At 36.5% G+C, this 26,998-nt stretch overlaps 1 protein-coding gene across 1 annotated transcript; it reads right to left on the reverse strand.

The window, feature by feature from the left end:
- Positions 1-966: 966 nt before the first annotated feature.
- LOC140141808 (uncharacterized) lies at positions 967-17,193 on the reverse strand. Its single transcript, XM_072163671.1, has 6 exons — positions 16,185-17,193; positions 12,252-12,296; positions 11,244-11,288; positions 9,297-9,341; positions 5,334-5,378; positions 967-3,994 (listed from the first exon to the last, which is right to left on the reverse strand). The coding sequence occupies exons 1-6, from the start codon at positions 17,169-17,171 to the stop codon at positions 3,377-3,379; spliced, it is 1,785 nt and encodes a 594-aa protein (XP_072019772.1). The 5' UTR covers positions 17,172-17,193; the 3' UTR covers positions 967-3,376.
- Between the last annotated feature and the right edge of the window lie 9,805 nt (positions 17,194-26,998).

Below are 26,998 nucleotides of genomic sequence, written 5' to 3' on the forward strand. Positions count from 1 at the left end.
AGGGGATGAGGCTGTGGATCACGAAATGCCCTTTAACTATTGATATGACGTCAGTCTAATGAGTCAATAAACTAGATTATTTTTTTGCACAAATCTACAGTTAACTTTGAATTCGTACAGAGAAGTGTGGATTGTACAATAGAATCGTCCTGACTATGACTTTTTTCTGATAGGAAAACAGACATGGATCATGAACAAACCAGAAAATAAACATTTGAAATTATGAAACCATTTTACAAAGAAATAAATTTGCAGTCAACAAAATTTATTGAATACAATATTTTATTTCTACAAAGTGCTGAACATCCAGCTTATATTTTTCCAAAATAATATACATAGTGCATAGTGCTTTATTACATTGTATACAAATTTAAAAAAAATGTAAGCATGAAGGTAAAGGTAATTTATCGTTTGATGTTTTTTGTTTAGAACTTTGTTTTCTTTTCTGTTTTAATGTTGTTGTTGATCTATTCAGTTGTTTATTTTATTCAGAAAACATTACCACATAAGTTGTATCATTTCATTTCAGTATATTTGTGTTTGTTTAATTGTTTGTTGGTTTTGCACATGTTCAATGATGATAAAATCCACAGTAAGTCTTTTTTTATTTTTATTTTTATTTATACTTGTCTTTTATACAAACTATTTTGTTTCATCTCAAGTGCAGATTCATGATGGCATTTGAAAAATTAAAATTCATTTATTATAAACATTTTTACTTTTTTAAACTGAATAATAATCATTATTATAGCTAAATGATTTACTTATATATATCGATCGTTAGGCCATGGTGTTATGTTATCAAAGAGCTTCAAAGTTTGCAACTTCATGCCTATTAAATGAAATTTTTCCTTGTTTTGCTATTAGCAAATTATCGGCCTATTGGCCTAAATACACTAAGACATCATTTTCCATCCTTAATTTCACAAAAGTAATTGTGAGTACACCTTAAAATTCACTCCGATGTACAGAAACACAAATATCTTTCTAGGTGCAACACTGCGATACTCTACTATTGACCACTTATATGAACCCATGACCATTTTGGATTTTATCATGCTATAGAGATCCAAACGCATCTACCAGAGGTGGGTATAATCACGGAGGTATATCATCAGCCTGTTAAACTTTTTGCCAAAGTCATTTTTTTTTGTAATTTTGAGAACAAAGTACAAAAAAATGGTTTAAGCATGCATTTAAACATATTTCTTCACCAATCTTTGAACAAGACCAAATGATAATGATACAAATGAAAGGGAATAATCCAAAATAATTAGGGTGATTACATGCTTGATGCATGCTCAAACCACATTTTGTTCTTTGTTCTCAAAATTACAAAAAATGACGTAGGCAATTAGCGTAGCAGGCTGACGATATGTGGGTTAGTGTCATAGACCAGATGAGGAAGTCCTGTTTTGGTCTATACACTAGCACGCTCACCTTTTAATCCCAATATAGTGGATTGGAGGCCCGGCAGGACCAGAAGTGACTCGAAGAAGGCGCAGGATATTTGTGACAGAAATAGTGGCAGCAGTGGTCCCTGGTGTTTCTAACACCAAGCGGATCCATCCATTGGAAAGGGTTAGACGTTCATGAAATGACTGGCTGAGTATGCGCCTTATAAAGAGGGGGAGCTTTGGCACGGAGGTGTAAGTGTCATAGGCCAGACAGGGAAGTCAACTTCTGGTCTAGATACAGTTAGTTAAGTTACTTATTACAAGTGGAAGATGGCAAAAATCACTCAAATTGGCCCTGAAACTGGTTCAAATTGACATTGACATGTTTTTCAATGCTCTCCCATATCAAATGACTCAAGGTATGTGCCAGTGATCACATCAAATCTTATCATATCATAATCATATCAAACTTTATTTCATCTAACAACAAATGCTGCATTGCGTGAAAATTACACAGTAAAAACATTATACAATATAAAAATACAACATGAAACAATGATATAAAAAATAGAGGGAGAGCTGGAGACACAAACTCATTTCTTATTCATGCATCTGGTGAGGTATAGGATGGGACTGCAGTAAAGCCTTTCCTTGTATTTTGGTTTTGTTTTGGAGCTGTATTGCATGTTGGCAAACACTCTCAGCAAACCACCCTGATTACCACTCAGAGCATTGACAAGGGCAGGCAAAACAGCTGCAAACCACTGACTTCTCTACAATTTTCAGTTGTTGTAAAACCAAGAGTTTGCAAACCTCAAGGGTGATCAGTGTTATATTACCCCAGAATGACGTGACTTGCAATTTTTTTATGTTTTCAAGAGCTTTTCTGTTGTCTTTCTTTTGTCAGTCCAGGATGCCACACAGGAACTGAATATAAGACATACATGGCTGCTACAGTGGGAATTTCAACTGAATGAACACAGCTGCAAACACCTGTATGCAATCCGACCGTGACCGTATCTGTGCGTATTTCAAAATACAACTTGAACGCACAACCTTGGAAAATACTAACCAATCACAAGTGCGTTGCCATGGTCGCATTCTCTTCTGCGTCACACACATGCGAGCGTACTTCACACAGTGTACACTTAGATCATCACAGTGTTGTGCAGCTGTGTTCATTCAATCGAAATTCCCACTGTAGGTCCCCCTGTCGCACATTGAACTCCTGTAACCTGTACTGATCCTGATTGAGAGATGCAGCAGCTTGGCTCATGATTTTTCTGGATTTGATGAAGGACATGATGGTAGTATCGTTGGCATATAAAATGGACTGGTTTGCCAGTTTTCAGATTTTTTATGTACCGTAGTGGTCTCGTCTGCATAATTTTGTTATGGTGACATGTTGGAAATGTCCAATCCATGCAGATGGTGTCACATTGTTGACAAAGCCAACCACATCGATCACCAAACACACTAAAACACAAATGACCTGTTGTGTAGTTAACCCTTTCCCCTTTTAACAACCTAACTAGTATTGTTGATTGTCTCAGGATAAGTGTCTTGTTAATAAGGTCCTTATCAACAACAGCACTAGTTATAAGATTTAATAGTCAGGATCTTCATCAGAGCAGGGAAGTCCTTGTTTAGAGTCATCAAAGTGATCAAAATTGTTATCTTCATACCCATCATCATCATCATTAATTGCCATCTTCCTCCTCCACATCACTTTCCCAATCTTCCTGAAGTAGTTAGTCATCATCATTATCATTAACAGCTTCATACTCATCAACATCATCATAATTGCCATCCTCCTCATCACATTCACTATATTCCAGAAGTGGTAAGTCATCATCATCATGGTTAACAGCTTCTTACTCATCATCATCATCATGGTTAAAAGCTTCATACGTGTACTCATCATCATCATCATCATCATCATCATCATCATCATCATCATCAATATAGTTAACAGCATCTTACTCACCATCATCATCATCATCATGGTTAAAAGCTTCAAACGTGTACTCATCATCATCATCATCATCATCATCAATATGGTTAACAGCTTCATACGCATCATAATCATCATCATCAAGGTTAAAAGCCTCATACATGTACTCATCATTATCATCATCGTGGTTAAAAGCTTCATACTCATCATCATCATAATCATCGTGGTTAACAGCTTCATAATTATCATCATCATCATCATCATCATCATCGTGGTTAACAGCTTCATAATTATCATCATCATCATCGTGATTAACAGCTTCATAATTATCATCATCATCATCCTCATCATCGTGGTTAACAGCTTCATAATTATCATCATCATCATCGTGATTAACAGCTTCATAATTATCATCATCATCATCATCATAATTGCCATCCTCCTCCTCCCCTTCCTCCACATCACTTTCCCTATCTTCCTGAAGTGGTGAGTCATCAGAGTTATCAAAATTGTTTTGGTCATCATCTTCATCATTGCCATAACCATCTGGGTAGCTATCGTGGCCATTTTCATCATCTTCTGAAATAGCACACAGGTCCTCACTGTAATTGGTTGGTCTGGTGTCATTAGCTGACATTCTTTGCTGCAAGTAAGGCCACAAAAATAAGAAATATCAGTTTAAAGAAAGCTACAAACTAGGTTTACAGCTGAATTTATACTTGCCATATTTTGCGATGCATTGCTTGTCGCTTTTGCATTTATACTTATCATGGTGATAGCGATTGCAGATGACAATTAAAATATTCTAAATACCACAAAATACATTTTTAGAACATCCATTGCTGTCAATAATTATTGCTTTGAATTAATTCATCTCTGAAAGTTAATGATCGAGAAAAGTAAATTAATTAGCAAAATAATAGATCCAGTTGATAGGAAATGATTGGTTGATGCATTTCATGTGTCAAGTGACATCGCTCAGAAGTTGAGATTTCTTCAACTCACAAAAGCGACACCATTTTTGCCTCAGCGATTTGAATCGATTGATCGGTTTGACGCTCTGAAAACAAAAGTAAACACTGAGCATGTGTGAGAATCACTTTTCTCAGATTAAGGAAGCACTTCCGGTCATTTACAAAATATCTTGAAAATTCTAGTTCTCACATAAATTAAGTAGTAGAGTAGGGACTTACATCACACACATGCATTGACCTTAGCTGGTGCAACAAAGTTAAAACTTCAACTTTGGGTCAAAGGTCAAATACTAGATTCATGATAGGGGTCAAAGGTCAATTAGGGGTCATTTCTGCTATGGCTAGGTTCAGATCTATAGCTACAATTTTGGAAATAAGTCTTGGAACCCTTGTGTGTAAAGAACGGAAAACTGTCACCCCCTCTCCCCCTTTCAATGTTGAGAAATGCAATGTCTTCAGCGGTTCCCCAATGTGTCCAACATTGATTGATGGGGAGAGGGGAAGGGTAGATCATTGTTCTAGATGTCATGTTTGTTCCTATTAAACACAATATACGTCATTTGCGTGATCATAAGAAATTCTGCACGGAATTTCGACAGAATGTGCCAATCATTCCAAGTACTTTCTACCAAGATTGTAGATCTAGTTTGTTTTGTGCTACAAACTGATCATGACCCGGGACCGATGCACAGTGCAGTGTCACAAATACATGTAGGCCTAATACCTTCACAGGTTCACATGTTGTACACAGATCTAGAGTCAAAGGTCATTAACAGGTCACAATTTGTCAGCTCTGTTTGTGCTCTGTGAGCACAAATGTCCTTTTACATTTTTTCAGACACGAACTGACTTGGCACAAGTCTGTGAATGCATTCACAATCATTTTGTATAGGCTAAAATATCACTCTGAAGTTTGCCATTATTTTAATAATACATAATTTAACATAATTCTGTATGTGGTTCTGTATTTTTCTGGCATCTGACAAATTATAACCAAATTCAACTTACCCTCTCTCTACTGGTCCTTTGGTATGGTGTTGGCCTTGGACTATGCTATAATCAAAGAAAGAAGAAATGCTGCTACTGATATGCTTACAAAAGCCTGAAAACAATGTTACATGTGAAGACCAGGCAGGTCCTAGCCATTTCCCCATTATACACACATAATAACACAGAACCTAGAGATTTTTAATTATGTACTGATAGTAACATAACTATTATGGATAGAGCCCTTCAGAATATTAAAATCACATACTTCTTTGATTGTTTATGTTTGATACACTAGATAGTCCAGTGGCATATAACCAGGGTGCAAAAGGGCGGTCTTTTATTCTCTTACACTCTAAAAAGAGTTTGTTTGTTCTGATCCTTCCCAATAGGAAACTTGGCAAAAATATACAAAGCTATATGAACACCACCAAGCTGGTGAGACCAGTCAAACAAGCAGATTTAAAGTCTATGATAATCAACCACGTGCCCCAGTTGCCTGCTTGGATAAAACAAATAATTTGCTCTAAGCTTTTTAGTCAAAGAAACAAGAAATTATTTCTTGCCTCCAATTAGACATAAGCCATATTATTTACTTCCTAGTAATCTACTGTAAAGATTCACCTAATGGCGCATATGGGCTCCCTTGACACAACTGAATTTAAAGCACACACTAAAAGTGCCCTCCTTAAAAATCGCACCAGCAAATAAGGGAACAGACTGTTAATTCTTGTAGGAAATTTTCACAGGAGGAACTCTCTATTTATACGTGAAATGTATCATAATGTAAAGGAGCCCTGTGCACTATTAGGTGAATCTTTAGGTATATCTGTTTTTATACGGTATTTAATATATGATGCCTTGGAATATAATACTTTTTGAAGTGTTTAGAACAGGTATCACTGTAGTTCATTTAAATAATGCCACAAATAACTTTTCATCATTTCTCCAACAAAATAGCTAACTATAATTATGTACAATATTATGTATTCGTATTTAGAAACTACAACACAACTCAACTTACACCACGCCTGATAGGTCCTGAAGAACCACTAGATCCTGGACCAATCTATAGCCAAAGACAAGAAGAAAAATATTTAAAACACAAGGTTACAATGTGTGTGCAATGTGCATAATGCAAGAATAAATGAATATGTGCTATGCATACTACTCATGCAACCTTTCCTTTAAGTTTGATCATGATCAAGTGCAACACGCTTGTTCTAAATATGCAACAGAATCAAAGCAAACTTGAAGCCATTTGAATTAATTAATTACTACCATATAGCCTTACCATAGAGGAATGCTTTGTTTAAAAGGATGACTCCGGCAATCACAACATTATGCCTCATATGTTAGACAAATAATTATCAAGCACAAATCACATGGTTTTATTTAAAACAAACTCATAGTGACCATAAAAATGAAAAAAAAACAGCCGGCTCTCAACACGCGATATTCAAATTTCCTGCTTTGCCGAAATTGTTCAGTGCAATGACGTCGTGGTTATTTGTGCTCAATTGTTGTCAGCCTTCATTATATTAGACAATCTCAGCACCCGGGATTTTAACCCCAATAACAGCAGTGGCCAAAATAGGGCAAAATTTTAAAATTTTCTGCACTTCGCGCGCTGACATTCTTTGCTGCAAGTAAGGCCACAAAATAAGAAATATCAGTTTAAAGAAAGCTACAAACTAGGTTTACAGCTGAATTTATACTTGCCAAATTTTATGATGCATTGCTTGTCGCTTTTGCATTTATACTTATCATGGTGATAGCGATTGCAGATGACAATTAAAATATTCTAAATACCACAAAATACATTTTAGAACATCCATTGCTGTCAATAATTATTGCTTTGAATTAATTCATCTCTGACAGTTAATGATCGAGAAAAGTAAATTAATTAGCAAAATAATAGATCCAGTTGATAGGAAATGATTGGTTGATGCATTTCATGTGTCAAGTGACATCGCTCAGAAGTTGAGATTTCTTCAACTCACAAAAGCGACACCATTTTTGCCTCAGCGATTTGAATCGATTGATCGGTTTGACGCTCTGAAAACAAAAGTAAACACTGAGCATGTGTGAGAATCACTTTTCTCAGATTAAGGAAGCACTTCCGGTCATTTACAAAATATCTTGAAAATTCTAGTTCTCACATAAATTAAGTAGTAGAGTAGGGACTTACATCACACACATGCATTGACCTTAGCTGGTGCAACAAAGTTAAAACTTCAACTTTGGGTCAAAGGTCAAATACTAGATTCATGATAGGGTCAAAGGTCAATTAGGGGTCATTTCTGCTATGGCTAGGTTCAGATCTATAGCTACAATTTTGGAAATAAGTCTTGGAACCCTTGTGTGTAAAGAACGGAAAACTGTCACCCCCCTCTCCCCCTTTCAATGTTGAGAAATGCAATGTCTTCAGCGGTTCCCCAATGTGTCCAACATTGATTGATGGGGAGAGGGGAAGGGTAGATCATTGTTCTAGATGTCATGTTTGTTCCTATTAAACACAAGATGCTTGATTGGCGTGATCATAAGAAATTCTGCACGGAATTTCGACAGAATGTGCCAATCATTCCAAGTACTTTCTTCCAAGATTGTAGATCTAGTTTGTTTTGTGCTACAAACTGATCATGACCCGGGACCGATGCACAGTGCAGTGTCACAAATACATGTAGGCCTAATACCTTCACAGGTTCACATGTTGTACACAGATCTAGAGTCAAAGGTCATTAACAGGTCACAATTTGTCAGCTCTGTTTGTGCTCTGTGAGCACAAATGTCCTTTTACATTTTTCAGACACGAACTGACTTGGCACAAGTCTGTGAATGCATTCACAATCATTTTGTATAGGCTAAAATATCACTCTGAAGTTTGCCATTATTTTAATAATACATAATTTAACATAATTCTGTATGTGGTTCTGTATTTTTCTGGCATCTGACAAATTATAACCAAATTCAACTTACCCTCTCTACTGGTCCTTTGGTATGGTGTTGGCCTTGGACTATGCTATAATCAAAGAAAGAAGAAATGCTGCTACTGATATGCTTACAAAAGCCTGAAAACAATGTTACATGTGAAGACCAGGCAGGTCCTAGCCATTTCCCCATTATACACACATAATAACACAGAACCTAGAGATTTTTAATTATGTACTGATAGTAACATAACTATTATGGATAGAGCCCCTTCAGAATATTAAAATCACATACTTCTTTGATTGTTTATGTTTGATACACTAGATAGTCCAGTGGCATATAACCAGGGTGCAAAAGGTGCGGTCTTTTATTCTCTTACACTCTAAAAAGAGTTTGTTTGTTCTGATCCTTCCCAATAGGAAACTTGGCAAAAATATACAAAGCTATATGAACACCACCAAGCTGGTGAGACCAGTCAAACAAGCAGATTTAAAGTCTATGATAATCAACCACATGCCCCAGTTGCCTGCTTGGATAAAACAAATAATTTGCTCTAAGCTTTTTAGTCAAAGAAACAAGAAATTATTTCTTGCCTCCAATTAGACATAAGCCATATTATTTACTTCCTAGTAATCTACTGTAAAGATTCACCTAATGGCGCATATGGGCTCCCTTGACACAACTGAATTTAAAGCACACACTAAAAGTGCCCTCCCTAAATCGCACCAGCAAATAAGGGAACAGACTGTTAATTCTTGTAGGAAATTTTCACAGGAGGGAACTCTCTATTTATACGTGAAATGTATCATAATGTAAAGGAGCCCTGTGCACTATTAGGTGAATCTTTAGGGTATATCTGTTTTTTATACGGTATTTAATATATGATGCCTTGGAATATAATCCTTTTTTGAAGTGTTTAGAACAGGTATCACTGTAGTTCATTTAAATAATGCCACAAATAACTTTTCATCATTACTCCAACAAAATAGCTAACTATAATTATGTACAATATTATGTATTCGTATTTAGAAACTACAACACAACTCAACTTACACCACGTCTGATAGGTCCTGAAGAACCACTAGATCCTGGACCAATCTATAGCCAAAGACAAGAAGAAAAATATTTAAAACACAAGGTTACAATGTGTGTGCAATGTGCATAATGCAAGAATAAATGAATATGTGCTATGCATACTACTCATGCAACCTTTCCTTTAAGTTTGATCATGATCAAGTGCAACACGCTTGTTCTAAATATGCAACAGAATCAAAGCAAACTTGAAGCCATTTGAATTAATTAATTACTACCATATAGCCTTACCATAGAGGAATGCTTTGTTTAAAAGGATGACTCCGGCAATCACAACATTATGCCTCATATGTTAGACAAATAATTATCAAGCACAAATCACATGGTTTTATTTAAAACAAACTCATAGTGACCATAAAAATGAAAAAAAAACAGCCGGCTCTCAACACGCGATATTCAAATTTCCTGCGCCGAAATTGTTCAGTGCAATGACGTCGTGGTTATTTGTGCTCAATTGTTGTCAGCCTTCATTATATTAGACAATCTCAGCACCGGATTTTAACCCCAATAACAGCAGTGGCCAAAATAGGGCAAAATTTTAAAATTTTCTGCACTTGGCAAGCTGACATTCTTTTGCTGCAAGTAAGGCCACAAAATAAGAAATATCAGTTTAAAGAAAGCTACAAACTAGGTTTACAGCTGAATTTATACTTGCCAAATTTTATGATGCATTGCTTGTCGCTTTTGCATTTATACTTATCATGGTGATAGCGATTGCAGATGACAATTAAAATATTCTAAATACCACAAAATACATTTTAGAACATCCATTGCTGTCAATAATTATTGCTTTGAATTAATTCATCTCTGAAAGTTAATGATCGAGAAAAGTAAATTAATTAGCAAAATAATAGATCCAGTTGATAGGAAATGATTGGTTGATGCATTTCATGTGTCAAGTGACATCGCTCAGAAGTTGAGATTTCTTCAACTCACAAAAGCGACACCATTTTTGCCTCAGCGATTTGAATCGATTGATCGGTTTGACGCTCTGAAAACAAAAGTAAACACTGAGCATGTGTGAGAATCACTTTTCTCAGATTAAGGAAGCACTTCCGGTCATTTACAAAATATCTTGAAAATTCTAGTTCTCACATAAATTAAGTAGTAGAGTAGGGACTTACATCACACACATGCATTGACCTTAGCTGGTGCAACAAAGTTAAAACTTCAACTTTGGGTCAAAGGTCAAATACTAGATTCATGATAGGGGGCAAAGGTCAATTAGGGGTCATTTCTGCTATGGCTAGGTTCAGATCTATAGCTACAATTTTGGAAATAAGTCTTGGAACCCTTGTGTGTAAAGAACGGAAAACTGTCACCCCCTCTCCCCCTTTCAATGTTGAGAAATGCAATGTCTTCAGCGGTTCCCCAATGTGTCCAACATTGATTGATGGGGAGAGGGAAGGTAGATCATTGTTCTAGATGTCATGTTTGTTCCTATTAAACACAATATACGTCATTTGCGTGATCATAAGAAATTCTGCACTGGAATTTCGACAGAATGTGCCAATCATTCCAAGTACTTTCTTCCAAGATTGTAGATCTAGTTTGTTTTGTGCTACAAACTGATCATGACCCGGGACCGATGCACAGTGCAGTGTCACAAATACATGTAGGCCTAATACCTTCACAGGTTCACATGTTGTACACAGATCTAGAGTCAAAGGTCATTAACAGGTCACAATTTGTCAGCTCTGTTTGTGCTCTGTGAGCACAAATGTCCTTTACATTTTTCAGACACGAACTGACTTGGCACAAGTCTGTGAATGCATTCACAATCATTTTGGCGAGGCTAAAATATGACGCTGAGTTTGCCATTATTTTAATAATACATAAGTTAACATAATTCTGTATGTGGTTCTGTATTTTCTGGCATCTGACAAATTATAACCAAATTCAACTTACCCTCTCTCTACTGGTCCTTTGGTATGGTGTTGGCCTTGGACTATGCTATAATCAAAGAAAGAAGAAATGCTGCTACTGATATGCTTACAAAAGCCTGAAAACAATGTTACATGTGAAGACCAGGCAGGTCCTAGCCATTTCCCCATTATACACACATAATAACACAGAACCTAGAGATTTTTAATTATGTACTGATAGTAACATAACTATTATGGATAGAGCCCCTTCAGAATATTAAAATCACATACTTCTTTGATTGTTTATGTTTGATACACTAGATAGTCCAGTGGCATATAACCAGGGTGCAAAAGGGCGGTCTTTTATTCTCTTACACTCTAAAAAGAGTTTGTTTGTTCTGATCCTTCCCAATAGGAAACTTGGCAAAAATATACAAAGCTATATGAACACCACCAAGCTGGTGAGACCAGTCAAACAAGCAGATTTAAAGTCTATGATAATCAACCACATGCCCCAGTTGCCTGCTTGGATAAAACAAATAATTTGCTCTAAGCTTTTTAGTCAAAGAAACAAGAAATTATTTCTTGCCTCCAATTAGACATAAGCCATATTATTTACTTCCTAGTAATCTACTGTAAAGATTCACCTAATGGCGCATATGGGCTCCCTTGACACAACTGAATTTAAAGCACACACTAAAAGTGCCTCCCTTAAAAATCGCACCAGCAAATAAGGAACAGACTGTTAATTCTTGTAGGAAATTTTCACAGGAGGCAACTCTCTATTTATACGTGAAATGTATCATAATGTAAAGGAGCCCTGTGCACTATTAGGTGAATCTTTAGGGTATATCTGTTTTTTATACGGTATTTAATATATGATGCCTTGGAATATAATACTTTTTTTTTTTTGTTTAGAACAGGTATCACTGTAGTTCATTTAAATAATGCCACAAATAACTTTTCATCATTACTCCAACAAAATAGCTAACTATAATTATGTACAATATTATGTATCCGTATTTAGAAACTACAACACAACTCAACTTACACCACGTCTGATAGGTCCTGAAGAACCACTAGATCCTGGACCAATCTATAGCCAAAGACAAGAAGAAAAATATTTAAAACACAAGGTTACAATGTGTGTGCAATGTGCATAATGCAAGAATAAATGAATATGTGCTATGCATACTACTCATGCAACCTTTCCTTTAAGTTTGATCATGATCAAGTGCAACACGCTTGTTCTAAATATGCAACAGAATCAAAGCAAACTTGAAGCCATTTGAATTAATTAATTACTACCATATAGCCTTACCATAGAGGAATGCTTTGTTTAAAAGGATGACTCCGCAATCACAACATTATGCCTCATATGTTAGACAAATAATTATCAAGCACAAATCACATGGTTTTATTTAAAACAAACTCATAGTGACCATAAAATGAAAAAAAAAACAGCCGGCTCTCAACACGCGATATTCAAATTTCCTGCATACCAAATTGTTCAGTGCAATGACGTAAGTGGTTATTTGTGCTCAATTGTTGTCAGCCTTCATTATATTAGACAATCTCAGCACCGGATTTTAACCCCAATAACAGCAGTGGCCAAAATAGGGCAAAATTTTAAAATTTTCTGCACTTCAAGGCTGACATTCTTTTGCTGCAAGTAAGGCCACAAAAATAAGAAATATCAGTTTAAAGAAAGCTACAAACTAGGTTTACAGCTGAATTTATACTTGCCAAATTTTATGATGCATTGCTTGTCGCTTTTGCATTTATACTTATCATGGTGATAGCGATTGCAGATGACAATTAAAATATTCTAAATACCACAAAATACATTTTTAGAACATCCATTGCTGTCAATAATTATTGCTTTGAATTAATTCCTCTCTGAAAGTTAATGATCGAGAAAAGTAAATTAATTAGCAAAATAATAGATCCAGTTGATAGGAAATGATTGGTTGATGCATTTCATGTGTCAAGTGACATCGCTCAGAAGTTGAGATTTCTTCAACTCACAAAAGCGACACCATTTTTGCCTCAGCGATTTGAATCGATTGATCGGTTTGACGCTCTGAAAACAAAAGTAAACACTGAGCATGTGTGAGAATCACTTTTCTCAGATTAAGGAAGCACTTCCGGTCATTTACAAAATATCTTGAAAATTCTAGTTCTCACATAAATTAAGTAGTAGAGTAGGGACTTACATCACACACATGCATTGACCTTAGCTGGTGCAACAAAGTTAAAACTTCAACTTTGGGTCAAAGGTCAAATACTAGATTCATGATAGGGGTCAAAGGTCAATTAGGGGTCATTTCTGCTATGGCTAGGTTCAGATCTATAGCTACAATTTTGGAAATAAGTCTTGGAACCCTTGTGTGTAAAGAACGGAAAACTGTCACCCCCTCTCCCCCTTTCAATGTTGAGAAATGCAATGTCTTCAGCGGTTCCCCAATGTGTCCAACATTGATTGATGGGGAGAGGGGAAGGGTAGATCATTGTTCTAGATGTCATGTTTGTTCCTATTAAACACAATATACGCTATTTATGTGATCATAAGAAATTCTGCACGGAATTTCGACAGAATGTGCCAATCATTCCAAGTACTTTCTTCCAAGATTGTAGATCTAGTTTGTTTTGTGCTACAAACTGATCATGACCCGGGACCGATGCACAGTGCAGTGTCACAAATACATGTAGGCCTAATACCTTCACAGGTTCACATGTTGTACACAGATCTAGAGTCAAAGGTCATTAACAGGTCACAATTTGTCAGCTCTGTTTGTGCTCTGTGAGCACAAATGTCCTTTACATTTTTTCAGACACGAACTGACTTGGCACAAGTCTGTGAATGCATTCACAATCATTTTGTATAGGCTAAAATATCACTCTGAAGTTTGCCATTATTTTAATAATACATAATTTAACATAATTCTGTATGTGGTTCTGTATTTTTCTGGCATCTGACAAATTATAACCAAATTCAACTTACCCTCTCTCTACTGGTCCTTTGGTATGGTGTTGGCCTTGGACTATGCTATAATCAAAGAAAGAAGAAATGCTGCTACTGATATGCTTACAAAAGCCTGAAAACAATGTTACATGTGAAGACCAGGCAGGTCCTAGCCATTTCCCCATTATACACACATAATAACACAGAACCTAGAGATTTTTAATTATGTACTGATAGTAACATAACTATTATGGATAGAGCCCCTTCAGAATATTAAAATCACATACTTCTTTGATTTTTTATGTTTGATACACTAGATAGTCCAGTGGCATATAACCAGGGTGCAAAAGGGGCGGTCTTTTATTCTCTTACACTCTAAAAAGAGTTTGTTTGTTCTGATCCTTCCCAATAGGAAACTTGGCAAAAATATACAAAGCTATATGAACACCACCAAGCTGGTGAGACCAGTCAAACAAGCAGATTTAAAGTCTATGATAATCAACCACATGCCCCAGTTGCCTGCTTGGATAAAACAAATAATTTGCTCTAAGCTTTTTAGTCAAAGAAACAAGAAATTATTTCTTGCCTCCAATTAGACATAAGCCATATTATTTACTTCCTAGTAATCTACTGTAAAGATTCACCTAATGGCGCATATGGGCTCCCTTGACACAACTGAATTTAAAGCACACACTAAAAGTGCCCTCCCTTAAAAATCGCACCAGCAAATAAGGGAACAGACTGTTAATTCTTGTAGGAAATTTTCACAGGAGGGAACTCTCTATTTATACGTGAAATGTATCATAATGTAAAGGAGCCCTGTGCACTATTAGGTGAATCTTTAGGGTATATCTGTTTTTTATACGGTATTTAATATATGATGCCTTGGAATATAATACTTTTTTGAAGTGTTTAGAACAGGTATCACTGTAGTTCATTTAAATAATGCCACAAATAACTTTTCATCATTACTCCAACAAAATAGCTAACTATAATTATGTACAATATTATGTATTCAGATTTAGAAACTACAACACAACTCAACTTACACCACGCCTGATAGGTCCTGAAGAACCACTAGATCCTGGACCAATCTATAGCCAAAGACAAGAAGAAAAATATTTAAAACACAAGGTTACAATGTGTGTGCAATGTGCATAATGCAAGAATAAATGAATATGTGCTATGCATACTACTCATGCAACCTTTCCTTTAAGTTTGATCATGATCAAGTGCAACACGCTTGTTCTAAATATGCAACAGAATCAAAGCAAACTTGAAGCCATTTGAATTAATTAATTACTACCATATAGCCTTACCATAGAGGAATGCTTTGTTTAAAAGGATGACTCCGGCAATCACAACATTATGCCTCATATGTTAGACAAATAATTATCAAGCACAAATCACATGGTTTTATTTAAAACAAACTCATAGTGACCATAAAAATGAAAAAAAAACAGCCGGCTCTCAACACGCGATATTCAAATTTCCTGCGCCGAAATTGTTCAGTGCAATGACGTCGTGGTTATTTGTGCTCAATTGTTGTCAGCCTTCATTATATTAGACAATCTCAGCACCGGATTTTAACCCCAATAACAGCAGTGGCCAAAATAGGGCAAAATTTTAAAATTTTCTGCACTTCAGCGCTTTTCAAATAGCAAAATTCATGCTGATCTGGGGCAAAAATAGTCTGAAATTAAATTTTTTCTTGTGCTTTATACAGAAAAGTCCTAGTAAAACCAGAACAAAATATGTTAGTCACCCTCTATATTATACGTAAACCAAAACTTGGCCACTGACTTGAGTGCACATGCCTTCCTCGGCTTGTGAGTTCGGGGCCTCCAAATTTTGGCCTGGCCTCCATAAGGTAAATCCCGCCCTGGTTAAAAGGCCTAAAAAGCTCCATAGCATTACTTTCACCAAAAGAAATCCTTTCATCTAACTCCAAATGTCCAAAATTCTGGGTGTGACCCATGCCTGTTACCACAAATATTCACCCTTGTCCTAAATACGCACCTTATCATTTTCCTGTAGTTCCATATCTTGCTTTGCACCAGACAACAGCACCTGATCTCTGTTATTTGTTCCTGATGAAGTTGCACCATTCAAGTCAAGCACTGATGTGGGAGTGAAGTTGCTGTTTGCACTACCTAGTGACGAACTTGAAAGACCTTCAGTGGAAGAAAACAAGTGTTGTTCATGCACACCTAAAGCTGAAATCCTTGCTTCTTTGATAGTAGATAACATATCATCAATACTTGGCCTCTTTTGCCGTTCTGTGACCCAACACTGCTTCATCAAGTTTGCTAGGATTTGTGGGCAATCTGGTGGGATGGGCAAACGCTCATTCTCTATACAAACTCTATACATGATGTTGATATTCTCCTTGCCTTTGAATGGCACCTGCCTAGTCAATAATTCCCACAGAACCACTGCTAGTGCAAATATGTCATATGTGGGAGAAAGTATATACTCCTTGTACAACTCAGGTGCCATATAGGCAGGAGTTGCAGACAGACTAGCATTGCTTAGTGTTACTCCAACCTCTTTCTTGGACAATCCAAAATCAGCCAGCTTTAGCATATTGTTTTTCGTGATGAGGTAGTTTGCCGACTTGATATCTTTATGAATAATCCGCATCTGTTTCAGATACTTGACAGGTTTGGCTGCTTGCTCTGCCCAATCATAAAACAGCTGTGGTGTCAAAGGCTGATCACTGTGGTCATCTAAATAAGAACGAAGCGATCCTCTTTCACAGTATTCTAACACCAACATATAGTCCATTTCTTCATCTACTACACCCAATAGTTGGACAATATTTGTGTGTTTAAGTGTTAGCAAAATATCTACTTCACTTTTGTCTAGTTTGTATAATCTTTTGACTGCAACTTGTTTATTTCCATTGTTTTTCCACAACATTTCAAAAACTGTGCTGGAACCTCCATGACCAATTGGCCTAACATACTGCAGGTCACATCTTCTGATTTGATGTGCTTCTGCCATATTGCTGGTGGTCTGACAAAATCTGAAATTATAAAACAAACTAAGAAAAATATTAAGCTGAATAAAAAATAAAAAAATTGTTTGTAGGCAATTAGTACCACATTTCATTTATTTTATTTGAGAACAAAAATCATTTTGAGATTTTCTCATCGAGCTTATATACAAGCTAGATTAAAGCACAATCTTATTATATGAAAATGGCTAATTATTCTCAAACCTGATTTGTTGGCATATTTCTAATGTCTACACAAGTCCCAACTTTCACAAAAATGAAATCAGCCAAATGTGTTATGCTTTGTCATATTCAGACATTAAGTCCCTCCATTAAACTCCAAAATAGCCAGTGGGGTTTCTTTCACTTTACCTTGTTATTTTATCTTAAGATGTACAGAAACCTTTCCTGACAGTTATTAATAATATTAATTCAACATTTTGAGTAAGAATAACAAAATTAAAATTTGATGGAAATTGTACATTATGGCTTTAAATCAATACTATGTATTCATAACCTCCGCGTATCATGCCATATGTGCGTCCCAATCAAATTGGTCGTTAGATGATTTTCGCACAACGCGGTGTACCGGCGCGGAGGTTATTGATATCCATCAATGACCTCCACGTATGCGCATCTGTTGCGCCAGAACACTCCACGCGCACGCAACTACCATATTTGCACATGGCGTGATTGCGCAGTGCTGTAATTGGTAAGTCCGTTTTAGCCTGATCGACTTTTTGAAGGGCAAAATATCAGTTTTGATAAAAATTGTTTATTTCAACAAATTTCAGAGAATAAAATCTTGAGATTTGGTTGAGTGATGAGTTAAAAGTGACGGCAATGAATTAGGTTAATAACTTTGCAGATTAATGAGGGGCATTGTGAAAAATCTAAACATTTTGCTTTGGACCTCGGAATATACCTCGGGGCCGAGAACACCTCGGGATATTCCTCGGTTCCAAAGGCAAAATGTTTAGATTTTTCACAATGCCCTCCAAATAACTAATGCGCAGTTATTAACCTATAATTCAAAATCAAGAAAAACCCTGTATTCTCTATCCTTTCCTCCGCACAGGGCAATTCATATACAAAAATTCCTTCGTACCATGAATGTGCACAGATATAAGACAACCTCGCAACCAGGATTTGTGAAATTATTGACCTAATAATAGGGATGTCCACTGTTAATACATTTGCTGCTAGAACGGTTTCCTACTGGCTGTGTGTGTGCACTCACCCATGTATTGTTTATGCAAATACAGCTCCATGCACTAAGTCCAACAGGCGCGTCGCAAGCGGGGCGCCCATGGGCGCCCCACTTTTTTGCTAAGTATAGAAGAGAAGAAAAAAAGAAAGGGAAAAAACGTAGAAAAGAGAAGAGCAAAGGGAGAAAAGGAGGAGAGAAAAATATCAAATTGCGTAGTTTTTATAGTCATGATAGTAGGCAGTAGGCACATGCCTAAAAACCGCGCAGTCGGGTCGATCGGAAGTAGGTCTTATGATTATATAGGCCTGCAATTATTTTAGGCATTGCTTGAAGGCGGGTTCTTTTCAGGATAAAAACGCCCCTATTTTGAGCAATTTCGGGAATTTTTTGCCCTTCTACAATGCCACTTTTTTCGCTAAAACGCGAATAATATTTCTAATATACCCCTTTTTGATGGAAATTAATGTACGGCACCCGCGGTTGTATATATATGCATCATATAATTTATGTGACCTAGTATGTGCACCAAACAGAAGAATGAAACTGAAATTCATAAATGAATTAAATAATGAAACTACAATGATTTATACATGCGATTGGTGAATAAAGAGCACATTTTTTCAATTTCATGAACAAGTGTATGAAAAATGACCCATTTTTAAAATTGTATTTCGGGAATCACGCTTTTTATCTGAAACCAGCGCAGATACACGGAGTGCCAGAACTGGGAGGCGCGCGGCGAGTCTTTGTTATAAAAACATGTGGAAATTACTGTCGGCCCCCGATATGCAGGGCCCGTCACATTTTGTCAACAAAGTCAGTATTATTAAGACAGACTCCATGCTGACTTCAACATCGATCCATGCATGCTTTAATTGCGAGTCTCAACTTAAATAGTGTAAAAATGATGCACCAAAATGGCTTCAATTGGACCTTTATTTTGCAAAAAACACCCCCCTGCATAGTGGGTAAACAAGTGCCCATTTTCGCTTCTGCTGTCAATATTTGCCAGGCCCTATGTTTAACAGAATTTATAGGCCTACAATAATGAGGAAAACTACTTGTCCATGAAAGGCTTCATGGACCGTCATTTCACAAATTTTCAGCTTTTTCAAACTAAACTTTTTTCATAGTGCTAAAAATGGTCCACCAAATCGCTCAATAATATTAGGTCTTCATTTTGTTTTCTACTAATAACAACATGAAAACTTCTTCATTCACAAATTTCAGAATTCAATCTATGTCCAGCTTATGACTGCTGGGTTATGGCCACAGAGGTCGGTATACACAAGAGTCGCATTAGTTTAAATGTTCACGTAACCGCCTGAACTCATTTGCATAAGTTTGGAGGTGGGCTGATCGTATTTTGATTCGTCAACACCTAATTTGCATAGGTTTGGAGGTTTCCATATTTGGGTTTACCTAACGACCCGGACGTTGTTTACATCATGACGCTATTAGAGCTGGTCACTTCGTCAAACATCCGACGAACGAACGTTTGCAGTTTTCTTTTTATTACTGTTATATCGTGAAATACCATTTAGCTGACGTGTTAGTCCAATATGATAGGAAAATATTATAACCGATGACCCCATGTTCACATTGGCTAAATAAGCTGTATTTTCGCTGGAAAGGGGCCGGGACGAGTCGGCCATTTTGTTTGCAAAAGGCATGTTCTTCTCCGCGTACCCAAGTGACAGCACCAGAACAAATGACGCTATTTCTGGATTTCAGCCGAACGGTTACGTTTCACTGCCGTGCATCAGTATAGGCATCAGCTTATCTAGGTTTTACTAAAGTAAAACATCTTTGGTTATGGCTAAGATTACCCACACACAAAAAAAGATTACCCACAATGCTTCCCCTGGAGAGGTACATGTACTTGGATAATTTTTTGATGGGGATGTGTGCCTGGAGTTTCCGAACTCTTGCTTATTTCTAAGGGTAATTTGTAACAAAAGTAACAAAAGTAACAAAACTGGCTGCGTAGGAGACTAACTCTGAGGCCGCACTCGGCGAAAAGTGTGAGATATTTCGAGTGGTAGAGGTGAAGTTTATGATGTTGTTCTTTGCAAATTTCCAATGTTTTTCGCGTCGAAATGTATTGGGAACTTTCATAAATTATTTTATTGTTTTGGGAGAAAAAAGAATAATCTATAAATTTAAAAAGATCGTACATTAAGGCTTTAAATGAAACATTTGAGTAATATTTTTTTAACTCATGGCCTTTGGAATGAAATTGTTGACTATCAATTTAAGACACTGGATATGAAGAGTTTGTTTCCAAACCCCTTACATCCATGCCCATTTTGAGAACACATCAAAATTTCATCAAAAACTCACGGATATACGGGGGTTTGCAACAAAAGCAGTTTTTGGCGGGATGCTTGGGTAGGATGAGCATCCTGCCAAAAACTGTTTTTGTTGAAAACACCTTATATCAGTGATTATTTTGATGATTTTTTTATGTGTTCTCAAAATTGGGCAAGTAGATGTAAGGGGTTTGGAAACAAAGCTCTTCATATGTTGTTAATTCCCAATTGTGTAGATTTATTGAGTTTTGCCCACCAACGATCAATCTCAAACTATACTATCACACTATTCATTCTGCATTTATATTAAAGCTATAGTGTACGATCTTATAAATATGGAATTGGTTCATTTTTTTCCCAAACCTGATTTGTTGGCGTATTTGTAATTTGTACACATGTCCCCAATAACACCTAAATGGAATTGCCAAATTTGTTGTTTGTCACATAGCAATTACGTCAAATTCAGACATTTTGTCGCCCACAGATCAAATGGCCAAAATAGCCAGGGGTTTCTTTCAATACCTTGTTATTTCAGCTTAAAATGGACAGAAACCTTTGACAGCACAGTTATTACTAATTTTATTTCAGCATTTTGAGTAAATAACAAAATTAAATTTGATGGAAATCGTACATTGTGGCTTTAACCGCATGCAGTAATCTGTGTACCAGTCTGTCAATTAAAGATTCATTCATATATTTTCATGACTAAACAATTTTTTATGCCCGAGGGCACAAACAATGTTTAATCATTAAAAATATCTGTGCATAAATAGCGCGCGAGGATCAAGTGCACATGTCCCACTTGTGAGCATACATGGATTCTAGCTTGGCTTGTTTTTAACTGGAAAAGCGGGCATTAAAGGGGCATTTCGTGATCCACAGCCTCATCCCCCACTTTTCCCAAAAAGTTGAGATTTTTACACCACTGGATACCTCTGGCTACATAATGTTTATGTACCAAATATTTCTTGCAGATTAATTCGCTTAGCAAAGATATCGTGAAATTTGAATTTCGCTTCTGGTGCACCAGAACGAAATTACAACGCATTGTCTATGGAGCAGTGTAATACACATAATCATGCATAACTCGGAAACGCAATATCGGAATCAACTGAAATTTTGGAAATAAGCTTTTTTTCGTGGATATGTACTGAAAAATGCCATAAAAAGAGGATGCTAGGATCACGAAATACTCCTTTAACATTGTTTAAGCCTGGCTCCCAACCAAACATGCAAGTTGTTACATAGTGAGTACGCCCTATGTATGAATTTGTATGTTTTTCATATGAATTGCTTTTGGTATTTACTCAATTTGACCAATGTATTAGTCATGATGTTAATCGCAACAATTGATTTATTATTTGCTTAAAAAACGCATTTCTTGCGACATTATACAATGAGATGTTAACGTTGTTGCATGTAGGGCAGTTGCACCGGAATAAAAGCCACCTTTGTTTCAAGCAAGCATTATAATCACAAAGTTTATAATTTAAAGAACAAGGCCTTGTGTTTGAAAAATATAATGTGCAATTTGTGTGACAAATTCATGGTCATTTCATGGTTAATCAAATGAGATTTTGTGGCCTTCCTACGCACGTACGTACACCCAAATTTGTATACAAATGAATATATCACAAAATTGCAAAACTAACTTCTTGGTTGAGATTATTTGATTGTTGATTAAACTGTAATGCAGAAATACACCTCATACCTGCTAAGTGAAACTTACCAATCACAAAATTATATCTAATACCGTATTTGTCCGAGTATAGTCCCACGTTCAAGTATAGTCCCACCCCCCATTTTTCGAAAAAGTCCAGAAATTGTGAAAGGTTTTGGAGTGTCCCTGGACCTAGACCTAGATGCTAGGATCATTAATTTTTGACCTAATAAAAAAAAAATTCAAAATGTTTTGTATTTTTAATATGAAAATTGATAATTTCTATTCATGTCATACTCTATTAATGATTTCAAAATGCATTGAATTTGAATGCATTTTGAAATCATTAATTTTTTTTTAGGTCAACCATGAATGATCCTAGCATCTAGGTTTAGGTCCAGGGACACTCCAAACCGAAAAAAAAAACTTAAAAAAATAATTTTTTTTTGAAATTGAGTATAATCCCACCCCCAATTGTGAAAAATGTTCACCTAAAAACGGGTGGGACTATACTCGGACCAATACGGTACTACAATACCACCTGTACACATCTCATTCTATAATATACAGTGATAACTTCACTTAAACATAGATCATAAAAGTTCTAAAGGGAGGCACTACTCAGCCATGCCGAGAAGTTTAAAATTACCTTTGCCAGCATCCGGTACCCGCAAATTGGTGTTTAACTTGCCGTTTCTGCCGTTGGGTTTCCCATTGCGTGTTCCTAATCGATTAACTACTTACGCGCTTCCTTATCAGCTGTTTCTACATGTTATCATGCAATTTTTCACTGTTAATATAATTTGCATGTACACTGCACACTGGGCCAACAATAATACACAAGTACGTATAAGTGCAAAGGTATGTCCAAGTGCAACACACATATGAACATGGACATGATCTTTGTACTTGTATGAATAGGCGACTGACTCTTATCATGCATCTAGCTACATTTGTATAGCTATGCAAGTTAAAATGATTTATCACACCAACAATTAGGTCAATGTTTAAACAGATCACAGATATCATATTGCATTGTTTGTCGAGTGTGATTTCATTGAAAGAAAGGCAAAAATGAAAGAGAAAATGAGAAAGAAAGAAAGAGAGAATGTGCTGTGTCTGCTGTTATTGCTATCTTGGCGCTTACTTACCAACTGTTTCCGCATGTCGACATTCAATTTTGCATTGCTAATGTAATATTAATGCTCCACTGCACTGTGGGCCAAGAATATCACACAAGTAAAAGTGAATAGGATCATGTTCAAATGCATGAACATGACCTTTGAACTTGCATGCACAGGTGGTTCAAATCAGGCATATACTCAGCACACACAAGCTAAAATGGAATAATCCCACAAACAATTAGGTTGTTGAAAAGGATCAGATACCATGTCACATTATGTGCCATGTGTGATTTCAATAAATGAAAGAGGGCCAGAAATAAATATATATGAAAATATATCTAAATATAAAAATATAGAATGCAAGGAAAAGAGGACAAGTAATAAATGAAAAAAGCAAAAGCTTAAAGAGGAAATAAATAAATAAATAAATAAATAAATATATAAATATATAAAGAAAGAAAGAAAGAAAGAAAGAAAGAAAGAAAGAAAGAAAGAAAGAAAGAAAGAAAGAAAGAAAGAAAGAAAGAAAGAAAGAAAGAAAGAAAGAAAGAAAGAAAGAAAGAAAGAAAGAAAGAAAGAAAGAAAGAAAGAAAGAAAGAAAGAAAGAAAGAAAGAAAGAAAAAAGCAAGAAAGTAGAAAGAAAGTACAAGCTATATAGGGATCAGGCCTTGCCGTTTGAGAAGAGCGATCGCCACCGCTCGCCCAAACTCATTTTCTAGTGAGCAATTTTCCACTCACCATAGACACTAAATACTGCTCACTGCAAATCACCCAAAATTAAACCCAAGTTAGGTCTACATGTAAGTTTCAGCACTTTCAATGCATTTGATGTATCGTAATCCCTAAAAGGTGTGAACAGTGCGTTAGTATTGCCTGGAGGTAACAGTGCGTAAGAAGTATTAGCCTAGAGGTAGAGGGTGGTAGTGCAGTTTGGTGCGCTAAGTTATCGGTCGGAAGGTTGTAAGATCATGAGCTTTCTATTTCTCCTCCATCCCACTTATTGTGGCCCTAAACGTGCAGACACCACAGTGGGTGCATAGCGTGCAGTGGTTTGGAGAGTCACGTAAAATGGTGGTCCTGTGTACCAGACGAGCAATATCTGGACATGTAAAATTTGCAGGCCTTATGAGTATCCAGAAAGTGTGGCTTTTCATCATCGTCGTCGTCGTCATCGTCATCATCATCATCATTATAACAATAATAATATTGGTATGAATGATCTTGCAGACAGTGATTCAACCACTATAAAATACTAGAGAGTGATTTGACGACTCACCTAGCATCTTGTTATAGCATCTTTCAAATCTAGACGGCAAGGCGTGAGGGATGTGCGGCGGAAATAAGTCTCACTTTAAGACTTCTCATATAATAATGGCCCCTGTTTAGTTTGAAAGTTGGTATATAAATGGGTCACTTTTTTCAAAATGATCTCAAATTTGAAGGGAAATTGCCCACCCAATTCAGGCTCTTGGAAGTATATATAATGCTACCCAGACCAAATTTGACTAACCCCCTGGCAATCTATACATTGTATGTAGGTACCCTGCTCTCTCTCTCTCTGTCTCTCTCTCACACATACTTAGGTCTTGATGGGACCAGGCTCAAACAACAAAATGCCCAAACCAAACTAAAATGCTTATATCGTTCATGAAAGTTCATCTGTGTTGGTATAAATCATGATTTTGATTTAAACTTTTGATCCAAACAAGGAATTAATTCCTACCTCGAATTTTCAGATGGTACTCCATCTTTCATCAGCGAGTGAGTGACTGTATCAGGTCGAGATTTTCTTGACCTTTGACCTGATAACAGACTCGTAGACTCCTGAAAGCTTACATGCATGCAATGTATGGAAAGAAAACAATGAGGAAAACAAAATGGCATTCCCAAGAAATCAAGTGAACAATTTTGCTCTTAGCCCTTGGGTCGAGAAATAAGAAAAAGGAAATTCTTATTCCATGCCCTGATTCAAAGGCTGATAACATTATGACGAATGTCTCTCATTATGATTAAGAGTTATGGATGCACCATTTGATTTTCAGCGGGCATGGGAGTTTGGGTTGGGCATATTTATTTTTGGCCACTGAAGGCAGCTATTTTTTGTCTCCTTTATACAGAGTTTGGTGGGGAATTTTAATTTTTTTTTTACTCATCAGTGGGATGAATTTTTTTTCTTCAAAAACTCCCATGCCTCCATGGAATTCAAATGGTACACCCCTTACTTAGTGCTCAAGGGTAATGGTATACACAATCAAATCTTTTCCCTCTAATAGACCAAGGAAGAAAAAATTTATCCTTGACCAGGATTCGAACCTGGGACCCCTAGGTATCTAGACAAGCGCTCTTACCACTGAGCTATCAATGGCAAGTTAGCTCAGTGGTAAGGGTGCACATTACTAAATTATAGCCCCATTAATATACATGTAAAAACACTGGTTTTCTTTGCTCATTTTGAGGCCTTTTGGGCTTGTTTTAAAATATTTTATGATAACCAGTCGATTGCAAATCGATGAAAGTTTAACATATGTTTCAATGTATGGGTAGTCTTCCACCTCGTTTTCCCACTACCAGGCCGTGAACAGCGTCCTCACTGTTTTTGACATGCTCTCGAGACTGCAAACCCGTTTCTGCCATTGTTTTAATTCGCTGACCTATTTTCTCCATAATTATAAAAATGCAACTTTTTTGGCGACTCAAATTCATGCACAGGCTTTACACTTTTATTTAAGCTATAATTCAACACTCTTTCTAATTAATTAGTCTAAAGACCAGACCAAAATATCCCATTTTACCGGAACTCATTAGGGTTACACAAATGGCGCATTGATTTAGTGGTGTGCTCCGTAAGAGTGCTTGTCTAGATAGTAGATACCCACAGGTCCCAAGTTCAATTCCTGGTCAAGGAGGATTTTTTTCTTCCTTGGCCTCCTTGAAGGAAAGAATAAATTATGTGCAAAATCTCTCATTTCAACAATTCCAGTGAAAAGAAACTTACACTTTGATTGCTGGATATACCAACATTGCGAATAAAATTTTGGTCTTAAACAGGGTGGATGTAATCACTAATTGGGCTATTCCAGTTGAAATCCATACACCCCTATGGAAGAAATGACCTTAATCTCCCACACAGGGAGTGTGAATTTCAAATGGGGTTATCTGAATGGTGACACCATTTGAAATTCACACTCCCTGTGTGGAAGATTAAGGTCAAGTCTTCCACAGGGGGTGTATGGATTTCAACTGAATAGCCCATTATGACCTCCTCTTTATTGTACTTTTTGTGGGTTTGTTAAAGTTTGTTCGGCTTATAATTGGCAAAAAATTTTCAGTTGTTACTGCGCGCATCAATAAAGTCCCAACTGCAGTCCCATCAATTCACGTAAGTGTGCGCCAGTCATACAACACACAAGTAGTATAAGTCCTGCGCCCAAAGGCATGTATGCCATTCATTACACAAGGTATGAGTCACTTTTTTCTGCCAATTATAAGTCGAACACACTTTAAAATAAAAACAGACATAGAGTCAATA

This window comes from Amphiura filiformis, chromosome 20, assembly GCF_039555335.1.
Source record: "Amphiura filiformis chromosome 20, Afil_fr2py, whole genome shotgun sequence".
Taxonomy (NCBI): domain Eukaryota; kingdom Metazoa; phylum Echinodermata; class Ophiuroidea; order Amphilepidida; family Amphiuridae; genus Amphiura; species Amphiura filiformis.

What these genes read in the sequence shown, in the direction of transcription:
- LOC140141808 (XM_072163671.1), bottom strand. Translation starts at nt 17,171, where the DNA reads ATGGCAGAAGCACATCAAATCAGAAGATGTGACCTGCAGTATGTTAGG. An exon ending in AACTACAGGAAAATGATAAG is followed by an intron (nt 12,297 to 16,184) that starts GTGCGTATTTAG and finishes CTTTGGCTATAG; the next exon opens with ATTGGTCCAGGATCTAGTGG. An exon ending in AAAGGACCAGTAGAGAGAGG is followed by an intron (nt 9,342 to 11,243) that starts GTAAGTTGAATT and finishes CTTTGGCTATAG; the next exon opens with ATTGGTCCAGGATCTAGTGG.